Raw genomic sequence first — 21,519 nt, forward strand, 5'->3', positions numbered from 1 at the left:
CTGACCTGCTCTTATTATTATTATTATTATTATTATATCTAAGCAGGATCATACACAAAGCCAAGCAGACAGTTATAAGAAAGAGTGAGTGTGTATCAAAGACACAGGAATCCTTTTTAATTTCCTCAGAGAGTCAGACTGTTAGCTCCTGTCTGAGCTGGACCCACACTCCATCACAGCAGGTTATAACGTGTCTGCCTCTTTTAATAATATTTGTCACGATGTAAGCAACCTCATCCACAGGTCGCTCTATAAATTGTTTGCCTCCTTTGCTTCACTTGTTGAGGACCAGCTTCAGCAGAACTCAGGCTCTCCTCTGTACAGGATCACGACTCTCCTGAAGACTGTCTGATCTCTTGACTCTTCAGGTTCGTTAATCTGCAGCTGTTTCTCCTCGGTCTCAGTCCGCTGAGGACTGTGAGCAGCTCTGCTCCTCCTCTCCTTCACTCTTTTCTCTCTTGTCTCTCTGCTGCTGCTGCAGATCAGTCAGGAGTCGCTTCAGGATCGGGAGCTGAGGAGGAGCGCAGCGATTTATTCTGCAAAACCGCGATTTGAATCCAGACGCAATGCAGGTACAATAAACGTTTGACACTACGTGCAATAATTTTATATTTTGTTATTACTGGAATACACTGGCATGCAGAACGATTAACTATGGTAGGCTAATACTCCTGTATGTGTTTATAGTGTGCAGCCTACCTGTGCCAGTTATAGCAGAAACTCTTTAAACTAAACTGACCTTTACAGAGAAAAAGCAATTTAGTGAGGCATGCATTGTGATTTCCAGTGGTGGAAGAAGTACTTTACATATATACTGAATACATTAATGTACAAATATTCAGTTACAGGTTGGCTAAAAGTAAATTATTTTATTTTACATAAAAGTACAGACAAAATATCAAAATACTACTACTACTACTACTACTACTACTATTACTATTATTGATAATATAATATTACTTTAATTATTATCATTTTACTTTTGCAAAAGTTTAAAAAAATGAAGAATTTCAATGCTGTGTACATAAATTTCTAAAAATGCATTATATTATTTTCATCAATTTTGTTTGTTTTGTATCTAATTCTGGACCTGCAAAATAATTAAAGCTGCCAAATAATGTAGTGGAGTAAAATGCACATTTCCCTCTGAAATATAGTGAAATCAATTATAAAGTAGGGATAGGGTTAGAAACTGAGGTTTGTGTCAGTTAGAATTTGTGGCCCCGACCATGGCGCAGAAATATCAGCAGTCTAACTGTGCTGTGTATTGATAAATCTGTGCTGCTGTCCGTGGTGCTGAAGTTGCACAGATTTGTTGTCAGGACTTCTTCTTTTTTTTTTCCTGTCAGTTTCATGTTGTAAAAGAGAGTTGTTCATGAGTGGGTTTGCTAGGCAGTGGCGAATGAAATAAAACTTGTAGACCTACTGCAGAGGTCTAAAAGTGCAGGTCCCTGATCCCCTCCCTCCAGCCCACGAACAATTTAAACTACCCCTTCATATCCAAAAAAAACTAGCCATTTTCATCAAGGGTATTAAAGACCAATTCAAAGTGGCATAAGAGCTTTGAGTTTGGGTGTGACTTTATTTCGGAAAAAGTATAAACAGTAGTTAGCAGTGATGGACAAATAATTTTTTGGATCGGAATTGAATTGCACATATGATGTTTGTCCACTTAAAGCATAATTTCACATGTTAAGACAGTCACTGTTGTAGTTTAGTGTGGAATCACTCAGTGAACTATATCTTACATTGCTGTCTGTTTAACGTTGTCTTACTTTAAGTGTTTTATCCAGTGGCTCCTGGTCCTTTTATCTTCCAGGATGCAAAAGAACAAGAAAAAACCCGTTGTTTGTGTCATTGCATCCTGGTATGAAAACACACAGGCATCATAACTGCAGCAGCTGTTTTTCAGCTTTTGGAGAGAGAAAGTTGTGATGTCACTTACGTGAATTTTGGGTGTAGTCTTTCTAGTAATTATAGTAAAGAGTTGTACTGAGCTGTGCAGGCAGCAGGATTTTAGCTTTGAAGAGATCCAAAGCAGGTAAACTACACAAGGTTTATCATTTCATTGAAATATCCACCAGCAGCTGTGTTGTTTTTTTTTTTCAAGTGGGCTGGAAGAAAGACACGATTTTGGCAGTTATCAGGTAGTCTCTTTGTTTTAGTGTGTGTGTGTGTGTGCTCACAAAGGTAACATATGTGATGATCAGGGGAGGACAGTCACCCACGGTGTTCACGATGACTTAGATGATCACGGGGAGCAGCTCACTCCTCAGCACACATGGCTTCAGGTCTTTTAATAATGCAGCGCTCTGGATGTTAAGAACCAAAATCACCTGCTCTTCACATCTTTTAGTCTCTCCAGTTTCTCAACCTGGACTCAGAGAAATGCTAGATGGGTCACAGATGACCAATGGCTGATATTTTATAATTTGCCTGATATGTTATCAGATTAACCCTTAGACAGTCAGTACAGGTATTTTTTTAGTTTTTTAATGTGATTGTGTATCTGGCATGGGTGCATACAGTGTGATTGTGTATGTGTGTGTACAGTAGCTGCCTATCATGCTTTTGGCTGATCCATCAAGTATCCGTCTTAGTGTTTTACTCTTGTCATCATTCACCTCAACATGGCAGCCAACTGTGATCTTTTATTGATGCAGTTTTAAGGAGTGTGAATTATTGAGCGGCGCTCTCGATGCTCTGTAAGCTTTGGCATCCCTTCATATTCAAATAGGGGAGTAGGGGGACGGAGACAGCTCCCCAGATAGCAGCCCCGTCTATTTTCTCTACAAACTCTTTACATTACATTCGCAACAGCCTCTTAAAGAAAGCTGTTTTATTCATAAAGCCTGTTATTGCAAGCGAGGGGAAGACTTTGCAGAGACAAAGTAAAGGCAGACAAGAGCATTAAGGCTCTAAAGATCCAGATAAGAAAAGGAAGGAAGAAGAAAAATCTGAAGAAGAAAGAAAAAAAACTGAGGGCAAAACAGAATATTATGCGATAAGAGTGAAACATAGTCCACTAAAGATGGAGAATGAGTGAACAAAATATTCAAAGAGGAATATTCCTACATCAGCTGTGCTATTTAAATTCGCCATCTCACTTATGTACAGCTTTATTATCACTGAAATATTCATCCGACTGTAGAAACAGTGAATGTGCATGCAGTGTGAGATGAGAAGATGTTATGTGATGGTGCAAATAACTGGAAACGTGAGAGCTTGCATGTCCCTATTCTCATAAGTGCTCATGTTACAAGTATATTAGATTTTTTTTTCTCTCTTTTTCCGGAAGCTCACACATTTAAAACTTCTTTAATATTTATATAATACATAAAAAAGACCATCATTTTACAGAACTACGTAAACTGATCCTTTCCTAACTGCAATGTCAGAATATACTTGACACAAATGTATGTAGTTGTAAAGAGTCAGAGCCTTCCAGACAGATAAATATAAATAGTTCTGTGTAATCAACACATTCTGGTATCAAATGTGCAGCCTTTGAGTATTGAAGTATTGATTACCGCGGTATCGATCTGTTCATCCACACTCACCAGTTGGCTGGATGTTTGAATGTAACTCCTGCTGCTGGTCCAGCTGTCATAAGAGCCTCCTAAGTTTCACCATGCAAAGCTATGAAAGCAGATCCAGCTTTCCAGTGCCAAAGCTACTGTCATGTCATACCAGCATGTGATTAAAAACCTTTATCATTGTTTCACTTGTCCTTTCTAAATGGCAATTATGGGAAGTTGTACCAGAGGAAAATGTGCTTAGATTCAGTGTCTTCTGTGTTCAGGACCTTCTGTTTTCTGCAACTTCCATCCTCTACCAGACAACGGTTCATAAACCTAGTTTTTAGGGATTGAGAGACACCATTGGCTTCTAAGGCAGGACTCCAAGTTGCAATGCAGAGAAATTTTCTTTTTTCTAAGTACTGGGGGTGTTTTCAGCCTTTATTAGACAGAGAGCAGCAGAGAGCTGACAGGAAACAAGGAGAGAGAGAGAGATGATGTGTAACAAATGCCCCAGCAGAACTCGAAACAGAGACATTGCAATTACATGGTCAGCATCATAAACCCCTGAGACACCAGGGCTCCGTAAAATGCATTTTCTTGCGTTTCTGTCTGCATGTTTTGTTTGAGGCTCAGCAAAAATGAACAACATTATTAACTTTTTGAATCAGATATACCAACAACAAGATTAAGAGTCTACAGACATGCCAGCGGCTCTGTGAGGCTGTATTTAAGCACAGTGGAGCTTTGATCTAAATGCTGACATCAGCATGCTGTCATGCAGGCATGATATTTACAATGTTTACCCTCTTAGTTTTGTGTGTTAGCGTGCTGACATTTGCTTAGCACTCGAGATAAAGTAAAGCTGAGGCTGATGGGAATCTCACTGGTTTTGAAGATATTTGGCTGTAAACTAGTCTAAGAACCAGACGAATCTGCAAGCTCATGTTTCATTTGCCCTGGTAGATAAGTCTGGTTGTAATTGGTCCATCCTGGATTAAGTCAGGCCAATCACAACCTTTTGTTTTATATAGGGAGGATGTTATACAATAACTGAGCCTCACCAGTCCAGATCTGAACATCTGTGATGCAAAACTCAGACCACACTGTCAAACAAGGCAGTGCTGATCAAATATGAATCAAGATTCTGTTACAGCATCGCCTGTTTCTCACCCCAAATCTTTTCAGTTTCACATACATGAATGCAGGAAAGGGACTATCACAGACTGAGGCAAAATGTGAATGTGATGTGATGTGAATTCCAGACGAAGCAGAGATGTAAATCTGCTTTGCCACAGGAAGTGAAGGTTTTATTGGTCCCTATATTCAAATAGACTGGAAATGAACAGGAGGTGAAAATTCACTAATGTTAATTTCACATGCATAACTCTGCTCTGTCACTCAGCTCTACACCGTGTTTCGTTGCTCTGATTGGTCATAGGTCGATCTATATGCATCCAGCCATAAACCAAAATATTTCATAGCAATCCATCCAATATTTGTCGCAAAGCTTCCCTGAAAACCATAAACAAGAACCTCAAGGAAAAGTCAGCGGCTCTTTCATTATCTGGGCACCATCAATTCATCTACCAAATTTCCTGGAGATCCATCAAATAATTGTTGAGATATTTCAGTCCTAAGTGGTGGACTGATTGTCTGCCATCCATGGAGCTATGCAGCTGGGAGTCAAAAGACAGATCAAAGAGGAATCTAAAGCCTCTTTTTCAGTTTGGACAATGAATTATTGGAGATCATTACAGGCAAAATTGTCTGGTGGAACGAAATGGAAGAAATTACGCCTGGGTTGTTTGTCTCTGTCTCCAAGCAGGGGAGCTTGTTTTCTCTCCGTGCCTGCCGCTGTGGACAGGTGAACCCTCTGTTGGGGACTTTTAAAAGTGCAGAAGCAACATAAGGTCCATCTTCTGTCTTTTTTATGTCTCCCTCAGGCGGATGAGAAGGCAGTGGATGGCGGTCTGCTGCCTGATGCCAACGGCAAGGATCCAAACCCAGGTGGACAGACGGAGGGCTCCAAGTGGCAGAGACCACGGCTGTCCCGTAAATCTCTGATGAAGTGTTGTCTCGTCAAGTGGATTATCGCCAGCACCACGCAACAAGGGCCAGGTACAGGCACAAAGACAAACACGGCAGCAGGGTAACACCCAAAACAACAACACAGCATATTTTAGTATCTGCATGATTGTGTGTGACAGCAGGGGGAACAGAGCAGGAGGGCAGGCCTTCAATCTGCTGCACTACAGAATACATGAATTTTAAAGCATCTGCCCCATCTACAGTACAGTATATATCTGCTATATGTCTCACCCTTCTTCGCCTCTGTTCAGTGTTTATAACACAGACCTCCCTCTTCACCAAATGTCACTTTATTTCAGCAGCTAATCAGTCAATGAATGGTGGGCTGCTGGTTTCACTCTCACCTCTGATTCTTCTGCATAAAATTAACTTTGATCTTCCACACATCCGTCCCTCCCTATTTACTGCTTTCCCCTCACCCCCTGCTGTTATTTTTGTCTCACAACCTCACCCCTGAGAAATTATGAGGAATGATTACATCTTAGGGACTAGTTTCAATCTTAACAATTCAAATAGCTCAATTTATGACGGAATTAAACAACAAGAAAATGAAAAAATATGAAGTTTGCACGTCTTTTCATCATGTTTATGTATCACAAAAGGAAAGGCAGCACATTCTTAGGATGCAGGTCACACTGCCTTCCACTGACTGCCCCTTACATGCCCCCATTTTCTTTGTCTAAATTATTGACATTGTCCTTCTGTGTGGGCAGACAGTGCAGACAGTCAATGATGTACATGCACCTGACAGACAGGACAGGAATTTATACAATCTGTCAAAGCAACGTCACATAATTCTTTCATTTCAACTAATGTGGAAACAGTCTCTTTGAATTATTAGATTGTTTTCCTCGCTGACATGTTAACCAGGCTGGATAACAAACACAGTGATGAGCAGACAGTTTCCAGAAATGACCTGCTGTTGTCATCCACACTCGTTTATTGCTGACTTCTCTCTCTGCCAGCAGACAGATGGTCATGTGCCTCGGACAGGACACTGATGAAAACAGTTACAGAACAAATGTCCTGGTGTTCTGTCATAATATACAGTTTAAATCTAAAAATGTATCTAGTCCTTAATTTGGAGATTAGCAAGGAAATGACTTTGACTCTTCATTGCATATTAAAATATGAAGTATTTGTTAATCAATCCCCTCCACTTTAGAACATCTAGATCACCATCTACTGGTCTGTGGGCATTATAGCACCTGAATGTCTCCTACACCACTGTCTCCATTCAGTAAGAGGTGGTCTGCACTCACTCTCATAGGTACAGCTGTAACGTATGCAAAAACATTCCCCCAATGCCCCCTTGTGGGAAAAAACATGGCAAAAGTGTCCTCTTGTATGTTCCTGTGGTAGATAACACATGATAAAGTGCCCTATAAGATGCCCTTCCAGTGGAGAAAATATGATCCAGGGCACTAATGGGTGATCTTCCGGTGAAGGAGATGCAATACATTATCATATAGGCTGCCCTCCATGCTATTAGTTGGCCTCCACACGTTCCTATGTGCAAGACAATGTGAAAAGGCCTCTGTTGTTTTTCTTCTGATTGTTTTTTGTTGTTGTTTTAATAAAGCAGTTTTGTGTCAGTTCCTAACATTTAAAAAAATCATACTGAAAAAGGGTGGAACTGCTGTTTAATAATATAAAAATGTTGGGTTCCATGATGTGATGCACAACATGATTTATACATTATGAAAGTGAGAATAACACAATTTCAAATAATAAATATTTCTGATATCATAGACAGATATCAGCAGACAATGTTGGACTGTAAGATTGTGTGAAAGCTGAAAACAAGGATTTTTAAATATTTGTTTGGCTAGAATTAGTATGTATCTGTTCTAATACAGATAGCACTTACTGTAAAATGTCATTCTGCCTTGTGAGTTCTTCCACATCATACTGTATATCATACTGTATACATCACATTTGTGTCTGGCCCACAGCAGCCTGATCAATTTCTCTTGACCGCCTCTCACACCACTTCTTCTTCTTCACTCTTCAGTCTTAAAGGGCCTATTTGAATATCTTCTTATAGCCGTGAGATTATCTCACAACATATTGTCTATTTGTGTCAAGTTTCTTTGCTTTGTTATTATGTTTGAGCTGTTATCTGTTTTGGTGTGAGTAGAGGAAACTATTCCTCTGTGAACTGGTCACTTTGTGAAAAACGTCTGGGTATTTCAGAGGTCAAAATGTACAATAAATCGTCATAGTGGCTGCTGCAGGGATATTTTTCTCCTTGATAACTGTGTGTGAGGTGAAACTAACTGTCATACAATATTACAGAGAGTGAATAGGCTACAGATGGTGGAAATACTGCAATAAAATGACATTTAGGGTAGCTGTCCATTTAGAAATGTGCATGTTTGATGGTGTAATTCAAAGTTCAATGATACGCAGTTCAAGATGTGTGTATGAGGCCTCTTCAGAAAAGCAACTTCTTGCCAAAAAAGTCAGTGAAAGAGCTTAAAGGCTGAACTAAGAAAAGGGCTGAGAGGGAGCAAAGTTAAGGGTGTTTAATCGTGTGACGGGAACTTGCGTGATAGTTTTTTTTGATTGATGACTTTAGGGTCTGAGTTGTAATGTGGCTCTCTCTCTCTGCAGTCATTAAAAGCTGACGGTGAGACTGATGGCTGCACTGTCTGCATCTCTGCATGCTTAAGCCACCTCACTCTGGTCTGTATTTAATAGAAGAACAGGGATAGCTCAGCACTTAGGGCGCATTAAACAGTATAATAATGCTGCATTATTTTTATGGCAGGAGAGAGTTCCCACATGAGCTCATGCATCTTGCATGTTGGTGTAATGGATCAGTGTGTTTCTGTCTGGTGAGGTCGGACTAACGCACAAGTCAAAAACACTGCAAAAACAGACATTCATATTCAAAGGATACCTGGCTGAAGCAGTCTATCAACTCTGATCACACAGTTTACACTCTGACTGACCCATATAATGCAAAGTTAAGCATATTTTTAGTGGGTTAATTTACCTGCAGTTGCTCACGCTCAGCCATCCTTACAAAAATCCAAGAAGTAGCGAGCACTGCCCAAATGTAGATACAGGGTCTGTATCTGTCCAGGCGTAGTGCATTTTTGGAAAATGGTATCCACAACCTCATCTAATTTCCTTGATACTAAATTGCCATGTTGTCCTAAGCTGCCACTGTTGAATGATACTTCCTCTCTAGGTCTACCATCTCATTGAATGCTTGGACTTGGTCTGAAAGCAGCAAAAAAAAAAAGGTTAGCCCTTCATTGGCAGCCTCCTAATTCTCTGTCCTGAAATCACTGGCTACAGTCTCTGTTGGACATTGCATATATATCTCTCTTTTACTGACAAACTGAAAGAGCTTTTGGATTCATAGATCATATATGATTAACGTTGTGTAAATTCTGCCATGTTGTATTTTTTTTTATTTCTTACCTTTTTATTTATAATTAATTTATTTTCTGTTTATTTATTTATTCATTAATTAATTGTCTCCCTCATTTTAAAGCAATAGCAAAAGACGTTAGTTTGATGACATTATGAATTGATTGAACATGAACATGAACATGATTTCTGCCTTAGTCACGTCAGATAGATTTTCATCACATGTAGTGGTTGTTTAAAACTGAAGATAACAACTCCCATGACCCCAGGCTACCTCACAATGTCATCAATCTTTCATTACTGTTTTTAATGTGAGAGAGATTATTAGCAGCAGACTTTACATATTGTGCATTTCATAAATAAGTCAGGTACGTACTGACCTTTTTCCATCATTACGTGCTGAATGATAGTGGTAAAGATTACTGACAAAGGCAATGCACTTCCTTTGACCACTTCATAGTAAAGGTTAGCCTGTGTTTCTCCAGTTAAATGCTTTTAATGTGAAGCTGCAACAGTAGCAGTAATTTGATACAGCAGTTTCCCAGGGTTTTTCACCACAGACACCCAGTTCGTAAATGCTTTCATCAGGACCATTCTGTGGGTCAGATGGGAAGCTTTACAGGGCCTGTTGTGGCCAGCGGGCCACCAGTTGATGGTCCTTGGACTATCACATCCAATCTCACTCTGAAACCACATGTTGGAGAACAAATACAAACAATACAAATTTCGAATGAAGGCATGCAGCCGTCACAGTGCTCCTAAGGTGCGCTGCAGCCATAGTATTGAATGTCTTTGGTATTTTTGGAGTGGCACTATCCCAGGCCAGTCCCTTAGTTATTTCAGTAGCTGTTTAACTCAGACATCAAGGACAAGGCCATTTACATAAACCGTCCCCAGCTATCCAAATGCATTTCTGGCCTGGCCGCTTTCTCTCCCTGTCCTAAGACCAATATTTTAGCTCTCAACAATTGATTTCCTCTCCACCCTCCTTTCCTACTTAAACTGAGTCCATTATGTTGTGCAGAGTCATCAGTTGTGAACTATACTCATATTCTTCTTTACTCTCATCGTCCTCCAGTACAGCACAATCATGCAAAGACTCACTCAAGTCTCGCCAACAAAGACTTGTGAAAAAGTCTTTTTGGACCACCGCAGAACTGATCTCTGAGGGATGCAGGTCAACTTTATGTCCCAGATGTCCTGTATTTCACTTCACAACTTTACTATTCTTAACTACAATGCTTTTACAGTCACAGCGGTCACAATGTTTTTCAGCTCTGAGTGAATCTTTCTGAGTTATTGACCGTGCATATTGCTGAATGACCCAGTAGACGTGAGCAGCGCCACACAGGGCAGGGCCGGCTCCTTCATTTTAAGTGCTGTTCATATCCCAGCCATCAGCGAATGTGGATCAATGCCTGCTTGGTTTTACAGCTTTACATCATTGAAATGACTGAGCAAATAAAGGCTGTCAATCAGCAACTATTAGTAAAGAATTCCTTCAGTACTAACCCCCCCCTCCCCCACAGCCTCACCCTCACCACACACACAGCCCAGGACAGAGTGAGAGGAGATGGATGGAGTGAGTAGGGGGGTGGAGCACCTGAGTTGATGGGAGTTGTGGGAGAGATCCTAAAATGAACTGGCCATGCAGGACATTAAATGCCGGCGAGCATAAACAGAGATGGATCGTCTGCGAGCGGAGGTAGTTTTGGATGATCTTGAGGGATTAAGGGATTTCTTTGCACATGATGGACTTTGAACCTGTTTACTGAAAGGAGGATGCTCTGCAGTCAATCTATCAGCTTTTTCCCCCCTAACTGGTCAGTGGTTTAAGTGAGAGGTTTCATTTAAGTGAATATAATAGCTGATGCCTGTACCGGCTGGAAATGAGTGGCAGCAGATTATGTTTGTGATGACACAAGTTTTTTAAGAAGATCTTTGTACAGGAGACATCTAATGCAACAAAATGATGGGATTGGATGGCATGGAAGTAATTGCCATTGTTGTTGTCATTGGACTGTTTATTATCGTGCTCAAACAGTTTGGGATTTGGGAGCCCTTATCACTGGAAGGTAAGACACGAAGAGCAAGTTAAAATCTTGTACAATCTTATCAACCTTCTTGTTATTTGATTTAAACTGTTGACTGTAACAGTAAAGCTAAAATGAACCGCAGTCACATGAGCCGTCTGTAAAATATTAAAGGATCACATTTTTATCGAGACAATTTAGAAACAAGACCCTTAAACTCCCTCTTCTTGTAATTATTTTAAATAATTGTACTCACCGTAAAAAAAAAAGTAAATAGTTGAGAAAACTCTAATGTCATGGCAACTGGCTTCAGTAAATTTTTAAGTTTTAGGTCAAACTTAAACTCTTCTTGTTGCTGTTTTGAAATGAACTGAAACTATTTTTAGAAACCCCCCCAAATTTTATTTTGCATTTTAGAAACCCCCCAAAATTCCATATTTCACAAACTGTTCATAGTAAACTGTGAGCCCGATTTATCCATACTTGCTTGAAAATTAAAAATTAAATGGCTGCAACTAAACATATAAATTATTGACTATTATTCACTTTTACTTTAATGAATTTACTCAACATTTTTTTTTACTTTTTTTGTTTCTAAAACTCGGGACGTTTCACCAACCATAAACACTGGCCTCTGACGTCCTGCTGCATTTACAAACAGCATTGGATTAATCTTACTGACTCCACCTTTAAGAGTTTTAGTCTGATTTAAAATTCAAAACTTCAGTGAAGACAGTTGCTTTGAAATTTTGAGTTTTCTCAGCTATTTCTTTCAGTGTTTTATGGTAGACTGTCTTGCACAATTTTAATATAACTATTTTTTTTTTTTTATATTTTATTAATTTTAATCCTTTTTCTTTGTTTCCTTACTTGTCACTGTGGATGAGTGTTGCCCCTCAGTGATCTCTTCAGTATAAATAAAGGTTGAATGAATGAATGAAACAGCATTCATATATTTCCATAGACAATAAGTAATATTATTGTTCATCCTGTTCATACTGGCTGTGAACAGCAAACAAAACGCTTTTAGTTTCTGGCAGAACCTGGCAAAGTGATATGTGTCACAATACAGGGGTTAAAGTTCAATATATTGTGATATGTTGCAAAACTGTGATATATTACAATTATTTTAAATTTAATTTTAGTATTAAGAACATACTGCCATATGAATATAATCTAAGTAAAAGGTTTATGCAGTCAGATCAGTAGGAACATCTGTCTGAATTTATCACAGTCCCTGTAACGTGAAACATCATAGTACTACTTCTTGTACCTGTGCAAAGGAACAATATGTATTTACCTTTTTCTGTTTTCTCACTTAATGTTGTTACATTAGGGTGTAAGAGTCAATGGCTGAAGACTGATTACAACACTGCCACATTTCTAAAAATCAATAGTGTTTTTGCCACAAAACATAACATCACAATATCACAAACAAGTATATCAATATTTTCTTTCGCTCCTGCTTTCAGTGCATATATTGGCATGTTCAAATGTGAATCTGTGCTTTAATAGTGTGTTCACTGTGAAATATTTTAACAAGTCTGTGTCTCTCTTCTTCACCTTTCCTCACTCTCTTCACTCCCATTTGTGTTTTATTCTTGTAAAGATGGTGAGTATCTGCAGTGATGATCCTCTGAGCGTTATTCTTTAGTTTCATCCCTGCCATCTCTGAAGAACTTCTTGCCTTTAATTTTTTATTGAACTAAAGTTGAACAGTTTTGTCCCTTCCGCTGATGGAGTAACCCTTGAAGACTTGTCAAACGCAGGTGTCACGAATGAGATTAATGGTTTAGTTACACAGCAGACATTTTGACTTTTCAGAGCAGGAACAAACACAGGTGGGCTTAATAACAGTAATTAGGGCACAGCTTCATTAAGTGTCCCAGTAACAGTGACAGTGAACCAGCATGTACAATAGAAGCATCATTAATACACCTGAGATGTTTCTGGTATGACATGCTATGTCATGTACACTGACTCACTGCTACAACAAAATGAAACTTCATCAATGTTAATTAGTGACACCTGTGATTTTTACAAGGGAAGGACTGTGTCTAAAATCACTCCCTATTTGCTACCATGTATGTTTACTTTCTCTTAGTTAAGATGAAATGTGCACTCACCAGCCGCTTCATTAGGTACACCGTGCTAATACCTGATCGGACCCCCTTGTGCCTCCAAAACTGCCTTAATTCTTCATGGCATAGATTCAACAAGGAACTGGAAACATTCCTCAGATTTTGGTCCATATTGACATGATAGCGTCACACAGTTGCTGCAGGTTTGTCGGCTGCACATCCATGATGCGACTCTCCTGTTCCACCACATCCCGAAGGTGCTCTATTGGATTGAGATCTGGTGACTGTGGAGGCCATTGGAGTCAGGAAACCAGTTTGAGATGATTTGAGCTTCGTGACATGGTGGATTATCCTGCTGGAAGTAGCCATCAGAAGACGGGTACACTGTGGTCATGAAGGGATGGACATGGTCAGCAACAATACTCCAGTAGACTGTAGTGTTTGAACGATGCTCAGTTGGTACTACGGGGCCGAAAGTGTGACAAGAAAATATCCTGTGAACCGTTGATACAGGATGGATCCATGCTTTCATGTTGTTTACACTAAATTGTCACCCTACCATCTGAAAGTCGCAGCAGAAATCGAGACTCATCAGACCAGCCTTCCACTGGCCCAATTTTGTTGAGCCCGTGTGAACTGTAGCCTCAGTTTCCTGTTCTTAGCAGACAGGAGTGGCACCCGGTGTGGTCTGCTGCTGTAACCCATCTGCTTCAAGGTTTGACATGTTGTGCGTTCAGAGACGATCTTCTGCATACCTTGGTTGTAACGACTGGTTATTTGAGTTACTGTTGCCTTTCTATCATCTCAAACCAGTCTGGCCATTTTACTCTGACCTCTGGCATCAACAAGGAATTTCCGGCCAGAGAACTGCGGCTCACTGGATATTTTCTCCTTTTCGGATCATTCTTTGTAAACCCTAGAGATGTTTGTGTGTGAAAATCCCAGTAGATCAGCAGTTTCTGAAATATTCGGACCAGCCAGTCTGGCACCAACAACCATGCCACATTCAAAGTCACTTAAATCACCTTTCTTCCACATTCTGATGCTTGGGTTGAACTTCAGCAGGTCGTCTCGACCATGTCCACATGCCAAAATGTTTTGAGTTGCTGCCATATGATTGGCTGATAAGATATTTGTGTTAACAAGCAGTTAAACAGGTGTACCTAAAAAGGTGGTCGGTGAGTGTATAATAATAATAATGATAGTGATTTAAAAACTGTCCCTTTTTTAAGCAAAGAATTGTGGTTAGAACAATATTTTTGGTAAAACTGTACTAAAGTTCGGTGATAATGATACTGAAATCTCAATTTATTCCTTATTAGAAATTAAATTATTGTGTTTTCATTATGTAGGGGACAGGGGATGAGTGAAAGAGGGAGTTATTTCCAGACACAGCCAAAGTGTCCACAATTACGAAGGTCTTTTTTCCTTAATAAACTGCTCTTACCTGCTAGTTATCCTATACTATCCTACAGAGTGGTTCCCAACCTTTTTCCTTATAGAGGACCTCTGACTAAGTGACACATTTTATGATTATTTCATAATGCATAACAGTAACAGGACAGAACAACTGATAAACTGTACAGTTAACCCACAATAACTGCAGAACATTTGTGTAAAATGAGCTATTTGGATTAATTTTGAGCTGAATATTTCCTGTGAAGATGCATTTTCCCAATATTTTTAGGAACAATTGTTAATACTCATTCATATGCGGAAGATTTCTTTTTGACAAATTCTGTGTTGTCTTCTCTCTGATGCTCGATCATTCTTCTGTTCTGCTCTTTAGTTGTTCTACTTCTCTAATGCAGGATGAGGCTGAGAGTGAAGGATCTTATCCTGTGGGATTTTATTTTTAACTTTTTATCTTAAATAGTAATCCAACCTTGAAAAACAACAATTTCATTTTGTTTCTTCATATAAATAAATTAAATGCTGAAATATAGGCCTACTATATAAATTAAAAAAAAAAAAAATCAAATAAAAAAATAAAAAATATATTAAAAAAATATTAAATATTAAAATATAACATCACCACAACAAGCTATGGTGACCTCTAGTGGTTTTTGGAACCTCCAGGTTGGGAACCAGTGCTATGCACTATACCTGCTTACTGCCTCTAACCTCCCTTCTTCTCAAAATGCTTTTTCAAAACTTATTTTTCCACTTCTCTATCAAAAACAGTCCTACATCTTTCCTTCTGTCTCATCCATTTATCTAATACTGTACTCTCACCACTTTTTTTTTTTTTATCTCCCACCCATTTCCTTGTCTCACCTTTCCTTCTCTAACCTTTCCATATTTGTTTTAAAAATTATATTTCATTTGTGTAAAGATGGTGAGCATTTTGAGTTTTGTGCAGTAATTTTAAATTTCTGTTTCTAGTATTTTCAACTCCTCCCGGACCCTTCCTTTAGTTTTTTTTCCTTTCTTTCTTGTCTTACCGCTTTTCCCTTCCTCCTCTCTTCCTCCCCCCTCTTTCCCACCCTCCCTCGCCCTGTTGTCTCCTCTGTTTCCCGCTGACAGACAGCTGTGACAGCGACCTTGAACTCTCCATGGTGCGTCACCAACCCGAGGGCCTCGATCAGCTCCAGGCCCAGACACAGTTCACCAGGAAGGAGCTGCAGTCGCTTTACAGAGGCTTCAAAAATGTATGAAAACACTCAGCACAGTCAGGGGTAGATGTCCATCCTGTTCACAAACTCAGTCAAGTGGTTTGGACTTTAAATATCAGCTTTCATTTTTGCATGTTGCCATTATATCAGGCATTATCAGTGAAGTTTTAGCAGTAGTAACGACGGCTTAGGGATGCAGTTGAAACTGAGCAGTTAAAGGGCGACTTTATCTGCCTTTTCTTTTTCTTTTTAATGGAAATCCAGCCGTTAGCAAAAATGTGACAGAGAGAGAGAGTGAATATGTGTGTGTGAACACTCCATGTATGTCTGAGCGGTTACAATATGTGTGAGACCTTTCCTTAGCCCTCACCAAACTTGCAGTCAGAAGCACACTTCAAAACAGTGTTTTTTTTTTTACATGTGACCTCGCCAAAATATCCCAGATATGAGCACTATCTAACCATTTACAAATGCATGTATTGTGAATATTGAGGAGGTCGTGCCCGCTGTGTTCTCCCGAGACATGCCGATGGTTCTACCAACGCATGCACAGATGTGATATGTGATACATAGTTTTGAGAACTGCAGAGACAGTTAATGCATGTCAGCAGTTAGTGACTATGATATGCCATTAAAGGTAGTAAAGTGCCATTAAAGGGAAGAAGAAGAAGGAGTAGAAGAGCACAAGCTGATCTAAACAAAGCAGACTTAAACAAAAAGCCTGCTGAGGTTTCTTAGGCGTTAATAATACCCATAATGAGTTGTGGTGGCAGATGCTCAGCTGTGTAAACAACACTGTAATGAAAAATCCACAGGGTGCCTTTAAATAACCAAATAGACCTGTTTCAGTGAGGACATTTTGACTTGTCGTAGCAGGAAATGCAGAGGCATCACTAATGTTGTTAGTTCCACCTGAGCTTTCCTTGCTATAACAAGTCAGCTCATTGCAGTTGTCAGTAAAGTCAGTTTTTTTTAATGTACTGGAAACCTATAACCTACCTACAATGAGCTGGCAACCTGAGGGACTAAACATATTGCCTGTGACTCACCTGTTTGGCCTGTGATATTTGTTCACAGTGTTCCTGGTGCTAGACTGCTCTGCTAAGTGACGTTGCTGGAAAACAGGCCATTTAAATTGATTTTAGTTTTCAAAATCTAAAATTCTCTCACTTGTTTTTTTTTTTTTTTCTTCTGTTCCTTGTTGTATTGTTACTGGTGTTTCCTTATCTTTGCATCACTTTCATCTTCCTCTGTAACATCCTCTGTTGGCTTCAATCAGCACAGAACGTTAGAGCTTGTACACACAGGTCATTAACCTTTTCATTACTTTACAGCTTTGGGGTACTGTAACTGCATTTTGAGGATATTATTTTTCAGCATAAAAGGCCTCACTCAAAATTCAGCTGATGATAATGAAGCTTGTAATATCCTGCTCTTGGTGACCTCTAGTGGCCACATACATGCAATGCAGCCAGCAAAGAGAGGATGTCAGTAACACAAATTTTCAAATTATGGTATTTAACAAAAAGTGGGCTCATCAAATGGGTGATGAGCAGGCATGGAGTTAAATTTCCTCTGTTACATGTACTCTAACTTTTTTGAGAGGTTGTACTTGTCATAGTAGTTTAAATGCAACATACTTCATACTCATGCATAATAATTCATCATTACTTTTACCCCATTACATTTTAATTCATGCATTGCTCTACTTTTATTTATTTATGAATGTATTTCTAAGGTCAGAATTTGGTGCATCGCCCTATCTCCTGTTTTTTTTTTTTCTTTTTTCATATCAACATAACAAATCTGAATGATAAGCATGATTTAAGGTGATGGCAGCATGCTAGTCCCGAGCTGAAAAATGACTGACAGTAGAGCTGTTGCAGAAAGTGCAGCTGATCTCAACACTTCTTATAATAACATAAGCAATAAATGTAAATATTCATGTTCATGTTTCTCTTTCAACAGGAGTGTCCTAGTGGGCTCGTGGATGAGGAGACTTTTAAGACCATTTATTCACAGTTCTTCCCTCAAGGAGGTAAAGTATGTTACTAATGTCACTAGCATCATATGAGCAGACTGCCCTCACTGGCTGAGGTTGATATTGTTTCCTTGTAAATGTTGCTACTGTTTGGAGTCAACAGTTGATTTCAAAATGTCTGAACACGCCTCATCAAAAACTAATATTTCATCTTCAACTGACAGAAAGAATAATGGGAAAAAATGTGTTAAATGTTGTAGGACAAGCAGTTACTCATGATTTGCAGTATAAAATAAATAAAGTTAAAAATGTGTGGCAATTGAACAAGGTTGAACAAAGTCATGCATATTAATTATTAATTCACAGATGCAACCACATATGCACATTTCTTGTTCAATGCATTTGACATGGACAGAAGTGGCTCCATCCGATTTGAGGTGAGTTCACTGATTGTTTGCCGATAAGCTTGTATCCTGTTGCCACGTAAGATAGTTAACCTAGTTAAACTGCATCTTGCTTTTACAGGACTTTGTGATAGGATTGTCTGTGTTGCTTAGAGGCTCTGTTACCGAGAAACTGCGATGGGCGTTCAACCTGTACGACATCAACAAAGATGGCTACATTACTAAGGAGGTACATTCAACATACAAGAGAAAACATACCAAAATCTGCTGCGGTGATGTTTCTGTAGATGTGCTACATGTGTCTGTGGTTTCCCACAGGAAATGATGGCAATAATGACCTCCATTTATGACATGATGGGCAGGTATACCTTACCAAGTGTACGAGATGATTCCCCCTATGAGCATGTGGAGAGATTCTTCCAGGTATGTTATCTGTGCTACACTCTGAATGTGCAGTATATGACTGCATCCTTTACGTGTCTGACATTTTTCAGAAAATGGATCGGAACAGAGACGGAGTGGTGACCATTGATGAATTCATAGAAACCTGCCAAAAGGTAAAGTTAACAACAAACAGACAGTTTTGTTCATGCAGCTTTGTCAACAAATAACACATTTTCTCTTGAATCTGTCTTCTTTTTTTTTACAACAGGATGAAAATATAATGGCTTCCATGCAGCTCTTTGAGAACGTCATCTAGTTTCTGTAGAGGGACGTGGGTCAGTAATTTCGTACAGTGCTTCCAGCTACAAGCCTCTGGGCCTGGAATAACTTCAGTCATCCTGAGAAGGAAAAACTGGGTCATGCAACACATTTGACACATTTCAAAACAAACTGGCAAACACTATTTGCTTTTCCTGTCAAGCTGTTCTATGCACACACAGAAATGTGCAGAATTCACCAACTCACTTGAAGAAGAAATGTTTCTTTGCATGACAGTTTTAATTTAGCACACGAAGGAAATGTGAAAAAAACATCATTGTTGCCGGATAAGCATGAGTGCTTGCCCAACACTTAACAGCATGTGATGCAAACCACCTTGGGTTTTGAAAATTGGGCGAATGAGAATACTTTGTATTATACTGTAAAGAAAAAAAATCTGTTTCTAAGTTCTTCAGATTTTTGTGTAAATGTGATGCCCAGTCATTGTCATGTTGACCCAAAACCTGCTGGAATAAATAAATACCTTCACTTAATGATAACTCCACTGAATAGCTTCTTTTCAAATATCATAATCTCATGAATCATAGTAAGCCTAAAGTGTATTATATATTTATTTGTTAGAATAATACAACCGTCCTCTGGCTCTGGTTGCTCAAACCTATCTGGACATGTCCAATCAAACTGCTCAACATGCACATTTTGCTGGGGGGTTAATAACAAGTTTCTGTGGCGTGAGAAACTCAGAACAGGCATTTATTGTTGCTGTACAGTATCTTTGTAATAGATAAAACAGCGGGATCAACAAAACCTTTTAGAAATCTGGCGTCACATCTAACAGTCTCAATGAAGGCTTTAATTTGGCATTTGCGTGTTTCAAAGTGCACCGTGAACGGGCTTTGAAATGACTGAGAAAAGCAGAAGTCGCAGTGTGGAGAAGGATTACCAATGATGTGACCAGTCAGGAGTTTGATTTCATGGATTTTGTTTGTAGAGAATACGGACAAAAATTTCTCACAAACCACAGATTTCAATTTTATCCCTTTTTGTATGAAATATCAAGACCGTGATGTAACAAAAAAAAAAAAAGTAAAGAGTCTGGAGGATGTAGAACAAGAGAGGTGATTGTTCAGACAAGACTGGTCAGACTGGTCAAAACATTAAAACTGGGGAACATTTCTTTATGCGTCATTTTTTATGGGCCTACAGATGATCAAAAAGTGCAAAAGTTGTGGTGGCAATTCAAAGTCGAATCAGAGATGAGTCAGAGACGGGAACTTAGTGCATAAAAGCAGCAGTTTATTTGACAAATAGAAAGCCAGAGCAAAGATGCACCACCTCCTTTTGTAAAGTCTCATCTGTGTATATGTGTGTGTACTGTATATGCACGTGAATTTGCATGTACTGTATGTGTGTGTGTGTGTGTGTGTGTGTGTGTGTGTGTGTGTGTGTCCTTGATTGAACCCAGATGTTATCCTCCACTGGTTATTTCTGAGAACTCTTGACTGTTTTCCGAAGAATATCTTGTGTCACAGCCTGTTGAAGTCAATAACGTCCCACGGGACGCTGATGGCATACACAGAAAGAATTTAACTGTTTGTTTGTGATTGAATTTGAAAGCATTATGCAGTATATTTATGCAACATACATCGGCTCCACCATAAAGCCTTTCTATATGCAGTTGTTTTTATCTTGTTTGTAACTAGTTTCTGTACAGTTTTAATATCTTGTAAATAATCACATCGAATGTGTTGCACTGAGGTTATGTATCTGCAAATCTGCAAAAAAAAAAGCAACAAAACAAAGATCTATGCAGCTTGTGTATGCATCCAGTTAAGTATGGAAAATTCAGTGTGTCATTGTAAGAGTGATATTGAACAAATGTACAATTGTCCAAAAAAAAAAAAAAAAAAACCCTGAAGAAGATTCCTTACCAATGACACAATGTAAAACTTCATAGTTCTTTGAATTTGCCTGGAGCAGTTTCCCACCAATTATCAGTATTTTGACCAGTCTGACAGTCTCTTCTGAATAATCATCTCTCTTGTTCTACATCATCTGGACTCCATCACATTCATAACATCACAGTCTTGGTATTTCATTTATTCTGTGAGCCAGTCTGTCATTTGCAGTTAACTTATTCTGTTCTTGTTCTACATGATGAATACGTCCATTTATAAGAAAGATTTTAAAATGTCTCAAACATCTCTTATAGACTATCCACTGTACTTCAACTGTAAGTTAGAGATTTTAAACATTTCAGTTCGCTTTAAGTTCTGGGTTTCACATTTTATAGTACAATAAATTAAGATGTTATTGAGGTACAAAGGTGCAACACTTGGCTGCCTGTAGAGCTACTAAAATGGTTGTAGAATGTTCTGAATGGAAATACAAAGTGTTTTTTCTGCATTTCTATTGTTATTTTCTTCTTCCACTGATTGAGATGCTCAGAAGCTGACTGTAACTGCTGTGGCGTACAAATACCAGGGATTTGGGGATTTGGGTGGCAGTCATGCAGAAAACCAAGAGAACTCAAGCAGAGCCTGAGCAAAAAATGAGATTTCTGGTTTAAATTGGGCATAAAGTAAAAGCAACAGTGCAAATTAATTCTGAAAAAGAATATTCTTTCGTTGAACTTATGATATGATTAATGATTCGCTGTCTGACAATAATAGCTCCTCTCTTGTTTATTTGTTTTACTGTCTCACTCTTCCAACAGGCCATCCTTACAGCTGACATTAATAAAGCCTGT

General features: G+C 38.9%; 1 protein-coding gene across 1 annotated transcript; it reads left to right on the forward strand.

Moving 5' to 3' along the window:
• Positions 1 to 249: 249 nt before the first annotated feature.
• On the forward strand, positions 250 to 19,309 carry LOC146308439 (calsenilin-like). Its single transcript, XM_084746526.1, has 10 exons — positions 250 to 368; positions 482 to 572; positions 5,465 to 5,639; positions 15,634 to 15,758; positions 17,691 to 17,760; positions 18,070 to 18,140; positions 18,229 to 18,336; positions 18,426 to 18,530; positions 18,602 to 18,664; positions 18,760 to 19,309. Exons 2-10 carry the CDS (start codon positions 567 to 569, stop codon positions 18,805 to 18,807), a joined length of 771 nt encoding a protein of 256 aa, XP_084602652.1. The 5' UTR covers positions 250 to 368; positions 482 to 566; the 3' UTR covers positions 18,808 to 19,309.
• Positions 19,310 to 21,519: the final 2,210 nt, after the last annotated feature.

Source organism: Lutjanus erythropterus, chromosome 20, assembly GCF_056507025.1.
Source record: "Lutjanus erythropterus isolate fLutEry1 chromosome 20, fLutEry1.hap2, whole genome shotgun sequence".
NCBI lineage: Eukaryota > Metazoa > Chordata > Actinopteri > Lutjaniformes > Lutjanidae > Lutjanus > Lutjanus erythropterus.

Coding starts and splice junctions, on each gene's coding strand:
- LOC146308439 (XM_084746526.1), top strand. Junction 18,531..18,601: donor ATGTGGAGAGATTCTTCCAG/GTATGTTATCTG, acceptor GACATTTTTCAG/AAAATGGATCGGAACAGAGA. Junction 18,665..18,759: donor TCATAGAAACCTGCCAAAAG/GTAAAGTTAACA, acceptor TTTTTACAACAG/GATGAAAATATAATGGCTTC.